Genomic DNA, 13,530 nt, shown 5'->3' with positions numbered 1-13,530 from the left:
CAGTAGAAATTAAATACCTTGAATGTGCCTATCTTCTGGCCCAGAAATTCTACCCCAGCAAATGTGTCCCAAGGAGACCATTAGAGATGAAGAGATGGGCAATTTGAGATTTGCTACAGTTTTATTTATCATAGTAAATAATTAGAAACAAACTGCAGACATCCAGAAAGATCTCTCTACAAATGTAATCGTGATTACATCACTTGTTAAAAATCCTTAAATGGCTCTCACGGCCTCCAGATGAAGTCCAAATTCCTTTATGAACCATGGAAGACCTCCAAGACTTGCTTACTTTCTTAGCTGCCATCACCACCTACTTCTCCTCCAGCCCCCTCTCCGCACTTAGTACCTCAATGTCCAGGTGTGGCCCCCATAGGCCAGTTGGCCAACATGCAACCTCGATACCTGACATGCTGTTCTGACATCTGTGTACATCTTAGGGCATCATTTCATGTACCACCTCTCCCAGGAAGCCATCCCTGACCCCCTAAGCCTTACAATACCGTAATATAATCACTAACTTCTCTATCTGCCCTATTAGACCAACCTAAGGATGGGAGAGACTTGAATTCAGGTTTCCTAACATAAAGTTGGAGCTCTTCCTAGTATCCCATGCCAGAGAATCACCATCCACCACTTAATAGCTCTGAAATGTTGGATAATTCCTTAATCTAGGCCTTTGTTCCCTCATCCCTAAAGTGAAGCGAATAATAATGCCTCCTTATGGGGTCATTGTGAGAATTAAATCAGTTAATCCACATGGAACACTTAGAACACAGTCTGGCACAAAAGAAGTCCTCAATATTAGTTGTTTACTGCTGTTGTTGTGAGAAAAACAGCTGCCTGAAACATAACCTAATTTGATTTTAGCCAATACAAATGCAGAAGCTAAAATAGCAGTGAAAAAAAAACACAAAGTGTTCAAAATCCTTGGTTCTCATATATGAAAAATGGGAGGGAGGGCAGCATGGCTAAGGAAGTGTTGTGAATCCCGTACAAAAACTAGGAAGGCTCCAGGGAAGAACTTTTAAAACAACAATGAACCGTATCAACTGTCAACACATTCCACAGCTGAAAGTTAAGAAGGTCAAAACTGCAGTTCCCTGGCTTAGCTTTATAAGCTATAATTTTTATTTTTCTAATTAAAAAGAAAAGCCTTTTGAACATCCACTTTCTATGTAAATTCAGAGCTTGGGCCATAGTTAACCACAGAGGCAGAAATATTTAGCTCCTCCAGGAGGGTTTGGGAGGCTTTCCTCAAGGGATCTGAAATACAGCTCACTGTCAACAAGCAAGCACCCCCAAACCACAAGAGACAGGGGTAATAAAAGGATGAACTGGAAGCTGGGATATGTTGTGGTTTTGTTTGGAAATCAAGGGAATGACTAGAGTCAGAAGTGGTAGGAGGAAACCATAAACTTCACACTAGACAGCCAGGAACAGGCCAGAAGCTGCCAGACAGTGTGAATTATAAAGGAAAATTGCAGAGAGACCACAGAGGGAAACAGGGAGGAAGGTGGAGAGAGGCAGCCGCTCAGACCCGGGAACAGGTGCTGGGGCCTCGGTTTTCCATGATGGGAAGAAAGAAGTGGTGTCCTACAGGAGGAAGGGGTGAACCAGCTTTGCACAGTGAATACGGACTGGAAGAGCCGCCAGCAAAGTCGGGTGGGGCTGACAGTTAGTTCATGCAGGCTTGGGGATGGATACGGGGCTGGAACCTGCTAAGCTTACACGATATGGGCCTTTTCCAGTTAAGTAAAACAAACCGTATTTTCAGAACTTAAAAGGGACCCTCAGGACTATCTGACCCAATGGTTCCCAAATGTGGATGCACCCCACCCCCAGTCACCCAGCGTGCTTGCTAAAAACGCTGCTGACAAATCCATAGAGATGGAAGTAGAACAGAGATTACCAGGGGCTGGGGGTAGGAATAGGAGGGTGGGGAGTCAGTGTTTAGTGGGTACAGAGTTGGGGTTGGTGACGATGAGAAATTCTGGAGACGGATGGTGGTGACGGTTGCACAACAATGTCAATGGACTTAATATCAATGAACGGTACACTTAAAAAGGGTTAAAATGGTCCATTTTAGGTTATGTACATTTTACCACCATTTAAAAAATACCTGGCAGAGCCAAAAGAAAAAGAAAGTGCTGGTGACTGGGACTCACTCCCAGAATGTCTGACTTGGTGAGGTCCAGAAATCTGCATTTTAAATAGCACCACAGATGCTTCTACAGGAAGCAATTTGAGAACCACACTTTAAAAAGTGGTATTGTGGTTATCAAAAAAGATCTTTCTAGTTTAGAGCTACATACTGAAATATTTATGAATGAAATGGTATGCTGTCTGGGTGTGCTTCCAAAATGGCCCAGTGGGCTGGAGGTAGTGGTGTAGACGAAGCAAGAGTGGCCCCAAGTTGATAACGGTTGCAGGTGGGTGATGGACACATGGGGGTTCGTTACACTCTTCTCACCTCATTTATACAGCCTTCAAATTTTCTATAGCAAGGGAAAAAAAAAACCTTCTTAAAAACCAAGTAGGGGGGAGACCTTCAGCACAGTGGAGGAGTAAGACATGGAGATCACCCTCCTCCCCACGGATACACCAGAAATACATCTACACGTGGAACAACTCCTACAGAACACCTACTGAACGCTGGCAGAAGACCTCAGACCTCCCAAAAGGCAAGAAACTCCCCACGTACCTGGGTAGGGCAAAAGAAAAAAGAAAAAACAGAGACAAAAGAATAGGGACGGGACCTGCTTCTTGGGGAGGGAGCTGTGAAGGAGGAAAAGTTTCCACACACTAGGAAGCCCCTTCGCGGGCGGACACTGCGGGTGGCAGAGCGGGGAGCTTCGGAGCCACGGAAGAGAGCGCAGCAACAAGGGTGCGGAGGGCAAAGCGGGGAGATTCCCGCATAGAGGATCGGTGCCGATCGGCACTCACCAGCCCAAGAGGCTTGTCTGCTCACCCACCAGGGCAGGTGGGGGCTGGGAGCTGAGGCTCCAGCTTCAGAGGTCAGATCCCAGGGAGAAGACGGGTTGGCAGTGTGAACACAGACTGAAGGGGCTAGTGCACCACAGCTAGCTGGGAGGGAGTCTGGGAAAAAGTCTGGAGTTGCTGAAGAGGCAAGAGACCATTGTTTCAGGGTGCACCAGGAGAGGAGATTCAGAGCACCGCCTAAACAAGCTCCAGAGATGGGCGCGAGCCGCGGCTATCAGCGCAGACCCCAGAGACGTGCATGAGACGCTAAGGCAGCTGCTGCAGCCACCAAGAAGCCTGTGTGCAAGCACAGGGCACTACCCACACCTCCCCTTCCGGGAGCCTGGGCAGCCCACCACTGCCAGGGTCCCATGATCCAGGGACAACTTCCTCAGGAGAACACAGGGTGTGCCTCAGGCTGGTGCAACATCACTCCAGCCTCTGCCGCCGCAGGCTCACCCTGCGTTCCATAGCCCTCTCCCCACGGCCTGAGTGAGCCAGAGCCCCCTAATCAGCTGCTCCTTTAACCCCGTCCTGTCTGGGCAGGAACAGACGCCCTCTGGCGACCTACACGCAGAGGCGGGTCCAAATCCAAAGCTGAGCCCCAGGAGCTGTGGGAACAAAGAAGAGAAAGGGAAATCTCTCCCAGAAGCCTCAGGAGCAGCGGATTAAAGCTCCACAATCAACTTGATGTCCCTGCAGCTCTGGAATACCTGAATAGACAGCGATCATCCCAAAATTGAGGCGGTGGACTTTGGGAGCAACTGTAGACTTGGGGTTTGCTGTCTGCGACTGACTCGTTTCTGGTTTTAAATTTATCTTAGTTTAGTATTTAGAGTTTACTGTCATTAGTAGATTTGTTTACTGACTTGGTTGCTCTCTATTTTTAATATATAGATATATATATATTTTTCCTTTTTCTCTTTCTGTGGGTGTGTGTGCTTCTTTGTGTGATTTTGTCTGTATAGCTTTGCTTTTGCCATTGTCCTAGGGTTCAGTCTGTCCTTTTTTTTTTTTTTAGTATAGCTTTTAGAGCTTGTTATCGTTGGGGGATTTGTTTTTTGGTTTGGTTGCTCTCTTTTTTTTTATTACTTTTTAATTTTTTATTTTAATAGCTTTATTTCTTTTTATTTTCTTTTGCTTCTTTCCGCCCTCCCTCCCTCCTTCCCTCCCTCCCTCTCTCTCTCCCTCTCCCTCCCTCTCTCTCTCTCTCTCTTTCTCTCTTTCTTTCCTTCTTTTCTCCTTTTTCTTCTGAGCCATGTGGCTGACAGGGTCTTGGTGCTCTGGCTGGGTTTCAGGCCTGTGCCTCTGAGGTGGGAAAGGCAAGTTCAGGACATTGGTCCACCAGAGACCTCCCAGCTCCACATAATATCAAATGGCAAAAGCTCTCCCAGAGAGCTCCATCTCAACGCTAAGACCCAGCTCACTCAACAACCAGCAAGCTACAGTGCTGGACACCCTATGCCAAACAACTAGGAAGACAGGAACACAACCCCACCCATTAGCAGAGAGGCTGCCTAAAAGCAAAATAAGGTCACAGACACCTCAAAACACACCACCGGATGCAGTCCTGCCCACCAGAAAGACAAGATCCAGCCTCATCCATCAGAGCACAGGCACTAGTCCCGTCCACCAGGAAGCCAACACAACCCACTGAACCAACCTTAGCCACTGGGGACAGACACCAAAAACAAAGTGAACTACGAACTTGCAGCCTGCAAAAAGGAGACCCCAAACACAGTAAGTTAAGTAAAATGAGAAGACAGAGAAACACACAGCAGATGAAGGAGCAAGGTAAAAAACCCATGAGACCAAACAGATGAAGAGGAAATAGGCAGTCTACCTGAAAAAAAATTCAGAGTAATGATAGTAAAGATGATCCAAAATCTTGTAAATCGAATGGAGAAAATACAAGAAGCATTTAACAAGGACCTAGAAGAACTAAAGAGCAAACAAACAATGACGAACAACACAATAAATGAAATTAAAAATTCTCTAGGAGGAATCAAGAGCAGAATAACTGAGGCAGAAGAACGGATAAGTGACCTGGAAGATAAAATAGTGGAAATAACTACTGCAGAGCAGAATAAAGAAAAAAAAAATGAAAGGAATTGAGGACAGTCTCAGAGACCTCTGGGACAACATTAAATGCACCAACATTCGAATTATAGGGGTCCCAGAAGAAGAAGAGAAAAAGAAAGGGACTGACAAAATATTTGAAGAGATTATAGTTGAAAACTTCCCTAATATGGGAAAGGAAATAGTTAATCAAGCCCAGGAAGCACAGAGAGTCCCATACAGGTTAAATCCAAGGAGAAACATGTCAAGACACATATTAATCAAACTGTCAAAAATTAAATACAAAGAACAAATATTAGAAGCAGCAAGGGAAAAGCAGCAAGTAACACATAAGGGAATCCCCATAAGGTTAACAGCTGATCTTTCAGCAGAAGCTCTGCAAGCCAGAAGGGAGTGGCAGGACATATTTAAAGTGATGAAAGAGAAAAACCTACAACCAAGATTACTCTACCCAGCAAGGATCTCATTCAGAAATGATGGGGAAATTAAAAGCTTTACAGACAAGCAAAAGCTAAGAGAATTCAGCACAACCGAACCAGCTTTACAACAAATGCTAAAGGATCTTCTCTAGGCAGGAGACACAAGAGAAGGAAAAGACCTAAAATAACAAACCCAAAAAATTAAGAAAATGATAATGAGAACATACATGTCGATAATTACCTTAAATGTAAATGGATTAAATGCTCCCACCAAAAAGCACAGACTGGCTGAATGGATACAAAAACAAGACCCGTATATATGCTGTCTACAAGAGACCCACTTCAGACCTAGGGACACGTACAGACTGAAAGTGAGGGGATGAAAAAAGATATTCCATGCAAATGGAAACCAAAAGAAAGCTGGAGTAGCAATTCTCATATCAGACAAAATAGACTTCAAAATAAAGACTTTTACAAGAGACAAAGAAGGACACTACATAATGATCAAGGGATCAATCCAAGAAGAAGATATAACAATTGTAAATATTTATGCACCCAACATAGGAGCACCTCAATACATAAGGCAAATGCTAACAGCCATAAAACAGGAAATCGACAGTAACACAATAATAGTAGGGGACTCTAACACCCCGCTTTCACCAATGGACACATCATCCAAAACGAAAATAAATAAGGAAACACAAGCTTTAGATGACACATTATACAAGATGGACTTAATTGATATGTATAGGACATTCCATCCAAAAAAAAACAGAATACACTTTCTTCTCAAGTGCTCATGGAAATTTCTCCAGGAGATATCATATCTTGGGTTACAAACCAAGCCTTGATAAATTTAAGAAAATTGAATCATATCAGGTATCTATTCTGACCACAATGCTATGAGACTAGATATCAATTACAGTAAAAAATCTGGAAAAAACACAAACACATGGAGGCTAAACAGTACACTACTAAATAACCAAGAGATCACTGAAGAAATCAAAGAGGAAATCAAAAAATACCTAGAAACAAAAGACAATGAAAACACGATGAACCAAAACCTATGGGATGCAGCAAAAGCAGTTCTAAGAGAGCAGTTTATAGGAATACAATACTACCTCAAGAAACAAGAAAAATCTCAAATAAACAACCTAACCTTACACCTAAAGCAATTAGAGAAAGAAGAACAAAACCCCCTCAAAGTTAGCAGAAAGAAAGAAATCATAAATATCAGATCAGAAATAAATGAAAAAGAAATGAAGGAAACAATAGCAAAGATTAATAAAACTAAAAGCTGGTTCTTTGAGAAGATAAAATTGATAAATCATTAGCCAGACTCATCAAGAAAAAAAGGGAGAAGACTCAAATCAACAGAATTAGAAATGAAAAAGGAGAAATTACAACTGACACTGAGAAATACAAAGGAACGTGAGAGATCACTACAAGCAACTATATGCCAGTAAAATGGACAACCTGGAATAAATGGACAAACTCTTAGAAAAGCATAACCTTCTGTGACTGAACCAGGAAGAAATGGGAAACATAAACAGACCAGTTGCAAGCACTGAAAGTGAGACTGTGATAAAAATCTTCCAACAAACAAAAGCCCAGGACCAGATGGCTTCACAGGCGAATTCTATCAAACATTTAGAGAAGAGCTAACACCTATCCCTCTACTCTTCCGAAATACAGCAGAGGGAGGAACACTCCCAAACTTATTCTACGAGGCTACCATCACCCTGATACCAAAACCAGACAAAGATGTCACAAAGAAAGAAAACTACAGGCCAATATCATTGATGAATATAGATGCAAAAATCCTCAACAAAATACTAGCAAATAGAATCCAACAACATATTAAAAGGATGATACAACATGATCACGTGGGGTTTATCCCAGGAATATAAGGATTCTTCAATACATGAAACTCAATCAATGTGATACACCATATTAACACACTGAAGGAGAAAAACCAAATGATCATCTCAATAGATGCAGAAAAAGTTTTTGACAAAATTCAACACCCATTTATGATAAAAACCCTCCAGAAAGTAGGCATAGAGGGAATTTACCTCAACAGAATAAAGGCCATATACGACAAACCCACAGCAAACATCATTCTCACTGGTGAAAAACTGACATCATTTCCTCTAAGATCAGGAACAGGACAAGGTTGTCCACTCTCACCACTATTATTCAACATAGTTTTGGAAGTTTTAGCCACAGAAATCAGAGAATAATAAGAAATAAAAGGAATCCAAATCAGAAAAGAAGAAGTAAAACTGTCACTCTTTGCAGATGACATGATACTATACATAGAGAATCCTAAAGATGCTACCAGAAAACTACTAGAGCCAATCAATGAATTTGGTAAAGTAGCAGGATACAGAATTAATGCATAGAAATCTCTTGCATTCCTATACACTAAGGATGAAAAATATGAAAGAGAAATTAAGGAAACACTCCCATTTACCACTGCAACAAAAAGAATAAAATACCTAGGAATAAACCTACCTAAGGAGACAAAAGACCTGTACTCAGAAAACTATAAGACACTGATGAAAGAAATTAAAGATGATACAAACAGATGGAGAGATATACCATGTTCTTGGATTGGAAGAATCACCATTGTGAAAATGACTATACTACCCAAAACAATCTACAGATTCAGCGCAATCCCTATCAAATTACCCATGGCATTTTTCACAGAACTAGAACAAAAAATTTCACAATTTGTATGGAAACACAAAAGACCCCGAATTGCCAAAGCAATCTTGAGAAAGAAAAACAGAGCTGGAGGAATCAGGCTCCCTGACTTCAGACTATACTACAAAGCTACAGTAATAAAGACAGCATGGTACTGGCACAAAAACAGAAAGATAGATCAATGGAACAGGATAGAAAGCCCAGAGATACACCCATGCACATATGGACACCTTATTTTTGATAAAGGAGGGAAAAATATACAATGGAGAAACGACAGCCTCTTCAATAAATGGTGCTGGGAAAACTGGACACCTACCTGTCAAAGAATGAAATTCGAACACTCCCTAACACCATACACAAAAATAAACTCAAAATGGATTAAAGACCTAAATTTAAGGGCAGACACTATCAAACTCTTAGAGGAAAACATAGGCAGAACACTCTATGTCATAAATCACAGCAAGATCCTTTTTGACCCACCTCCTAGAGAAATGGAAATAAAAACAAAAGTAAACAAATGGGACCTAATGAAACTTCAAAGCTTTTGCACTGCAAAGGAAACCATAAACAAGATGAAAGACAACCCTCAGAATGGGAGAAAATATTTGCAGATGAAGGAACTGAGAAAGGATTAATCTCCAAAATATACAAGCAGCTCATTCAGCTGAATAGCCAAAAAACAAACAATCCAATCCAGAAATGGGCAGAAGACCTAAATAGATATTTCTCCAAAGCAGATACCAGATTGCCAACAAACACATGAAAAGATGCTCAACATCACTAATCATTAGAGAAATGCAAATCAAAACTACAATGAGGTATCACCTCACACCCGTCAGAGTGGCCATCATCAAAAAATGTGTAAACAATAAATGTTGGAGAGGGTGTGGAGAAAAGGGAACACTCTTGCACTGTTGGTGGGAATATAAATTGATACAGCCACTATGGAGAACAGTCTGGAGTTCCTTAAAAATCTAAAAATAGAACTACAATATGACCCAGCAATCCTACTACTGGGCATATACCCTGAGAAAACCATAATTCAAAAAAAGTCATGTACCACAATGTTCATTGCAGATCTATTTACAATAGCCAGGACATGGAAGCAACCTAAGTGTCCAGCGACAGATGAATAGATAAAGAAGATGTGGCACATATATACAACGGAATATTACTCAGCCATAAAAATAAACGAAATTGAGTTATTTGTAGTGAAGTGGATGGACATAGAGTCTGTCATACAGAGTGAAGTAAGTCAGAAAGAGAAAAATAAATACCGTATTCTAACACATATATATGGATTCTAAAAAACAAAAAAAAAAGGTTCTGAAGAACCTAAGGGCAGGACAGGAATAAAGACGCAGATGTAGAGAATGGACTTGACGACGCAAGGAGGGGGAAGGGTAAGCTGGGACAAAGTAAGAGAGTGGCATGGACATACACACACTACCAAATGTAAAATAGATAGCTAGTGGGAAGCAGCCGCATAGCACAGGGAGATCAGCTAGGTGCTTTGGGACTACCCAGAGGGGTGGGATATGGAGGGTGGGAGGGAGACACAAGAGGAAGGAGATATGGGGATATATGTATATGTATAGCTGATTCACTTTGTTATAAAGTAGAAACTAACACATCCTTGTAAAGCAATTATACTCCAATAAAGATGTTAAAATAAATAAATAAAATAAAGAGTAAACAGTGACAACAACAACAACAAAAAAAACAAGTGAGGGACTTCCCTGGTGGTCCAGTGGCTAAGACTCCGTGCTCCCAAATGCCGGGGGCCTGGGTTTGATCCCTGGTCAGGGAACTAGATTCCACATGCCGCAAGTAAAGATCCCGCACGCTGCAACGAAAAGATCCCACGTGCTGCAACTAAGACCCGGTGCAGCCAAATAGATAAATAAATATTAAAAAAAAAAAAAAAACAGCAGTTGAGGGGCATTCCCAATAGAGAGGAAAACATGATTAAAGGGATGGAGGTGAGTGGCAGCTTGTTGCCGGCAAGGAACAACCAACAGTCCAGTGTGGCTGGAGCATCCCATTCAAGGCAAAGTAATGAAGAGGTCAGAGATGAGGCTGGGAGCTAGGAAGGCTAACACCCTGCTACAGCTTGTTAGCCTGGTGAACTAGCGTAAGTCTTCGGGGGATGGGGAAACACTGGGATATTCTGAACATTGTAAGAAAGATCAGATTTGTGCCTTAGCTACACTACTTTGGGTTAGAGGATAGATTTCAGGGGACCAAGTGGGGAGCAGATCAGAAGGCTGTTGTTAAGTGTCCTGCTAGTGATTTCAGGACCTGGACAGGATGGTAGTACGAATGGAGAGAAGGAGCTGCAACAGACAAAGATTTTAGTAGATATGACTGCACAACTCAGTAGTTAATTACAGATAAAGGAAGAATGAGCAAGAGGCAAGGACGACTGCAGGCTCCTAGTTTGGGGAACTGAGAGCAAACCACTCAACCAAGAGAGGACAAGCAGAAGGACTAGCAATTGTGATCTAACTGTGTTTTGAGAAGAGACCCTGGTAGGATGCATCACTCAAGACTGAGAATTCCATGACCGTCCTTATATGACAGCTACAGACTCCCTTGCAGGTGTCTCAAGTCCCTTTCCTTCTATAGGTTCCTTCCCTTACAGAATCATAGGAGATGAGAGCTGGGAGAAGGTTCCAGTGGCTTTTAGCCTAACACCCTCCTTGTACAGCTGGGAAGTCTAGAGACGGTAACTGACTTGTCTAAAATCCTTATTATCTTTTTAATACGTTTAAGGCTGTCCTAACTTCAGATGAAAAACAACAACAAAAATCAAGCACATACATATAACCATTCCTTTCCATCAACTTGACCACCAGTCTTCCTTCTTTAGTAGTCAAAGACCCATTGCCCCATTTCCTTCCAATTCAGAATTCATTACTTAAAGTTCTGCAACGTTCTACTTCTCTACACTTTGAATGCTACTGCTCTAAAATTAACTGAGAAAGACTTTCTTGTCAAACAAAACAGCCTTTTCTCAGTCCCCACAGTTGTTCCTTAGCTTTCGGTGAGGTTTGAATACTACCTGCTACACCTCTCCTTAAATGCTTTGCTCCCTTGGTCTCTCTAACAGTGAGCTTTCCTTGGGTTTACTCCTTCATGCTCCACTTCTTCTGACTCCAATTCTAGATCTCCATGCTTCCATCATGAGCCAAACACTCTTCTCTTTCCAATCACTTACTCTGGGGTCATTCACCTCACGGTGTCCACAGTGTCTTCTGGGTTCACATCCAGATCGGACAGTAGTCCATGTGGAAAAGTTGGGCATGTGTCATAAGTGTGATGTGCCAATTCTCTTGGCCCGCATCACTAGAGGCACGAAGCCTTCTCAAAGACAAGGAATTCATGTGCTCCTGGAGGGGCTCACTGCTGGGCTGAACTACAGTTAAAAGGGACACTGACAAATGAGAGAATGTTCTGAAAAAAGCAATGGGGTTGGTAAGGGATCTAAAAACAACATGTGAAAACCGCTGAAAAGGCTAAGAATGACGAGCTTGGGAAAGACAGTGCTCTTGGGGCCCAGCTTTCTGCAAATTTGTGAAAACTTGTCACGTGGGATGCAGCATAGATGTGCTTTTCTCTGTTTCAGAAAGCAGAAATTTGCAGGAGGTTGTATTTTGGCTCAACAGGAAAAAAAATTCTTGCAAATAACTCATGTTGTTCAACCCAAGAATGAGCTGTCTCTCAATGCAGTGAACTCTGCCCTTGCTGAAGGCGTTGAAGAAGAAATGCCTGCTCTGAGAGGGAGACCAGCCATATCATCTCTGAGATCCCCTTTCCTCTGACACCCTGTGAATCACTCTCCCTGTGATAGCCTGTCAGCACCACGGACTTCACATGCCTGATGGGGAATCAGCCGTCCCATCCAATCCCTCAAGTCTACCATTCACGCTGTTGTTCTTCTAGATTGCTGGGTTAGATTCAACATCTTTGCTTCCTTGTTCTTTTTAGGTCCCTATACCTCCACCTTCAGAATGTTTCTTTAATATGCTCTTAATACTTTATTTCCATGGATACCATTACAAACCCCATGTGGATAGAAGTCATTGGATTTTTGAGTTGGGACGGACCCTAGAGAGATCAAGCCCAGCCTGCTCATTTTATAAGTAAGGAGAATGAGACACAGAAAAATTAAAGACTTCTCTAAGGTCACATAGTCAAAAGTGGTGGTACTAGGCTCCAAGATTTGTAGTGCCATATTCTTTCCGTTGCCCCATACCACAGCAGCTCTGGAATTTCTCCTTTTAATCACTCAGGCCACCCTGATACATTTCGGCCTAACTGGTTTTATAGACATTGGCCATGACTTAACCATGGAATGACTTGGTTTATTTGTTTAATACTGTCTGTTTAATGATGGTCTTTGGTCAAATCATATGTGTTAATCTAGATCTAGGAATTATCCTCAGTCTCTTAACTGTAACGGACCACTGGGTCTGCTTTGAGTTAAACAGCACTGTTCTTTTCTGGGCTTCTCACAGATACTGCCAAAGCAGGACTGCTGAATTGTGAAATAAAGAAGAATTCTAGCCAGCTCAAGCTCTCTAGAGTCTGCAAATCCAGGTCATTTGGATTTGAAACATATCATTGTACTCCAGTGAGTACAAAAATTACATATATCATGTTAGCTGGCTATGCTCTGATTACTTCCCATAAAAGGTCCTGGACTCACGTTGGTTCTTCGGTTGCTATTCTGGTCTCTTCTAGTTCTTGTGCTTGTTTCAGCCAAGGTAATTTCGCTTCCACTGGACTTTTTTCTGACAAAAAGGGAACATAAACAACGAGCTTAATTATTGTTACTCATTCAAGAGTTGGATATGTGATTGTTATTTGCTGAAGATTTCATCAATTAAGAGGTCACGCTTTTCAAATGCACAGTACATGAAGTGGCTTCTGGATGGAACCAAAAATTTCTGTCATACATTTTTTTAATTAACACATTATCAAAATGCAACCAAACAACCCCATGACACAGCTGAATACACTGTCCAAGTTAGCATAAAAATGCCTTTTATAAATCAGTACCAATATCTGTTGTTTGCATATTAAAGCTCTTACTTCAACCGTTATCAATTTGTTTTCTTTTTCCACACATTTTTTTTGCCCACTGAATGAGGAAATTAATAGAGAAAAGCAAATACAATAGAAGGCTTAGAAAGTTGGGAGGAGGAGAGTCAGTGCTATGGTTTATTCAAACTTTAATTGCTATAATTGTTGAGGGAAATGATTACTAATTACCACCGGCCTGCAGGAGCAAGCTGGTGCCCCTCTCTGTCCTTTGAAGCTTCCTAAGATGTGAAGA

At 41.9% G+C, this 13,530-nt stretch overlaps 1 protein-coding gene across 1 annotated transcript in view; it reads right to left on the bottom strand.

Annotated features, from left to right (window-relative positions):
- Nucleotides 1-13,530, bottom strand: part of ADAMTSL3 (ADAMTS like 3) — a gene marked incomplete at both ends in the record, with an annotated part of 539,369 nt that overhangs the window by 129,915 nt on the left and 395,924 nt on the right. Inside the window, 1 exon segment of the mRNA XM_082852534.1 lies at nt 12,901-12,985. Within this exon segment, the coding sequence (XP_082708660.1) occupies nt 12,901-12,985 (85 nt within the window).

The sequence above is a fragment of the Leucopleurus acutus genome (assembly GCF_964270905.1).
Source record: "Leucopleurus acutus genome assembly, chromosome: 1".
Classification (NCBI taxonomy): Eukaryota; Metazoa; Chordata; class Mammalia; order Artiodactyla; family Delphinidae; genus Leucopleurus; species Leucopleurus acutus.
The sequence above is the reverse complement of the archived record's forward strand: the minus strand, read 5'-3'. Positions and strand labels throughout refer to the sequence as shown.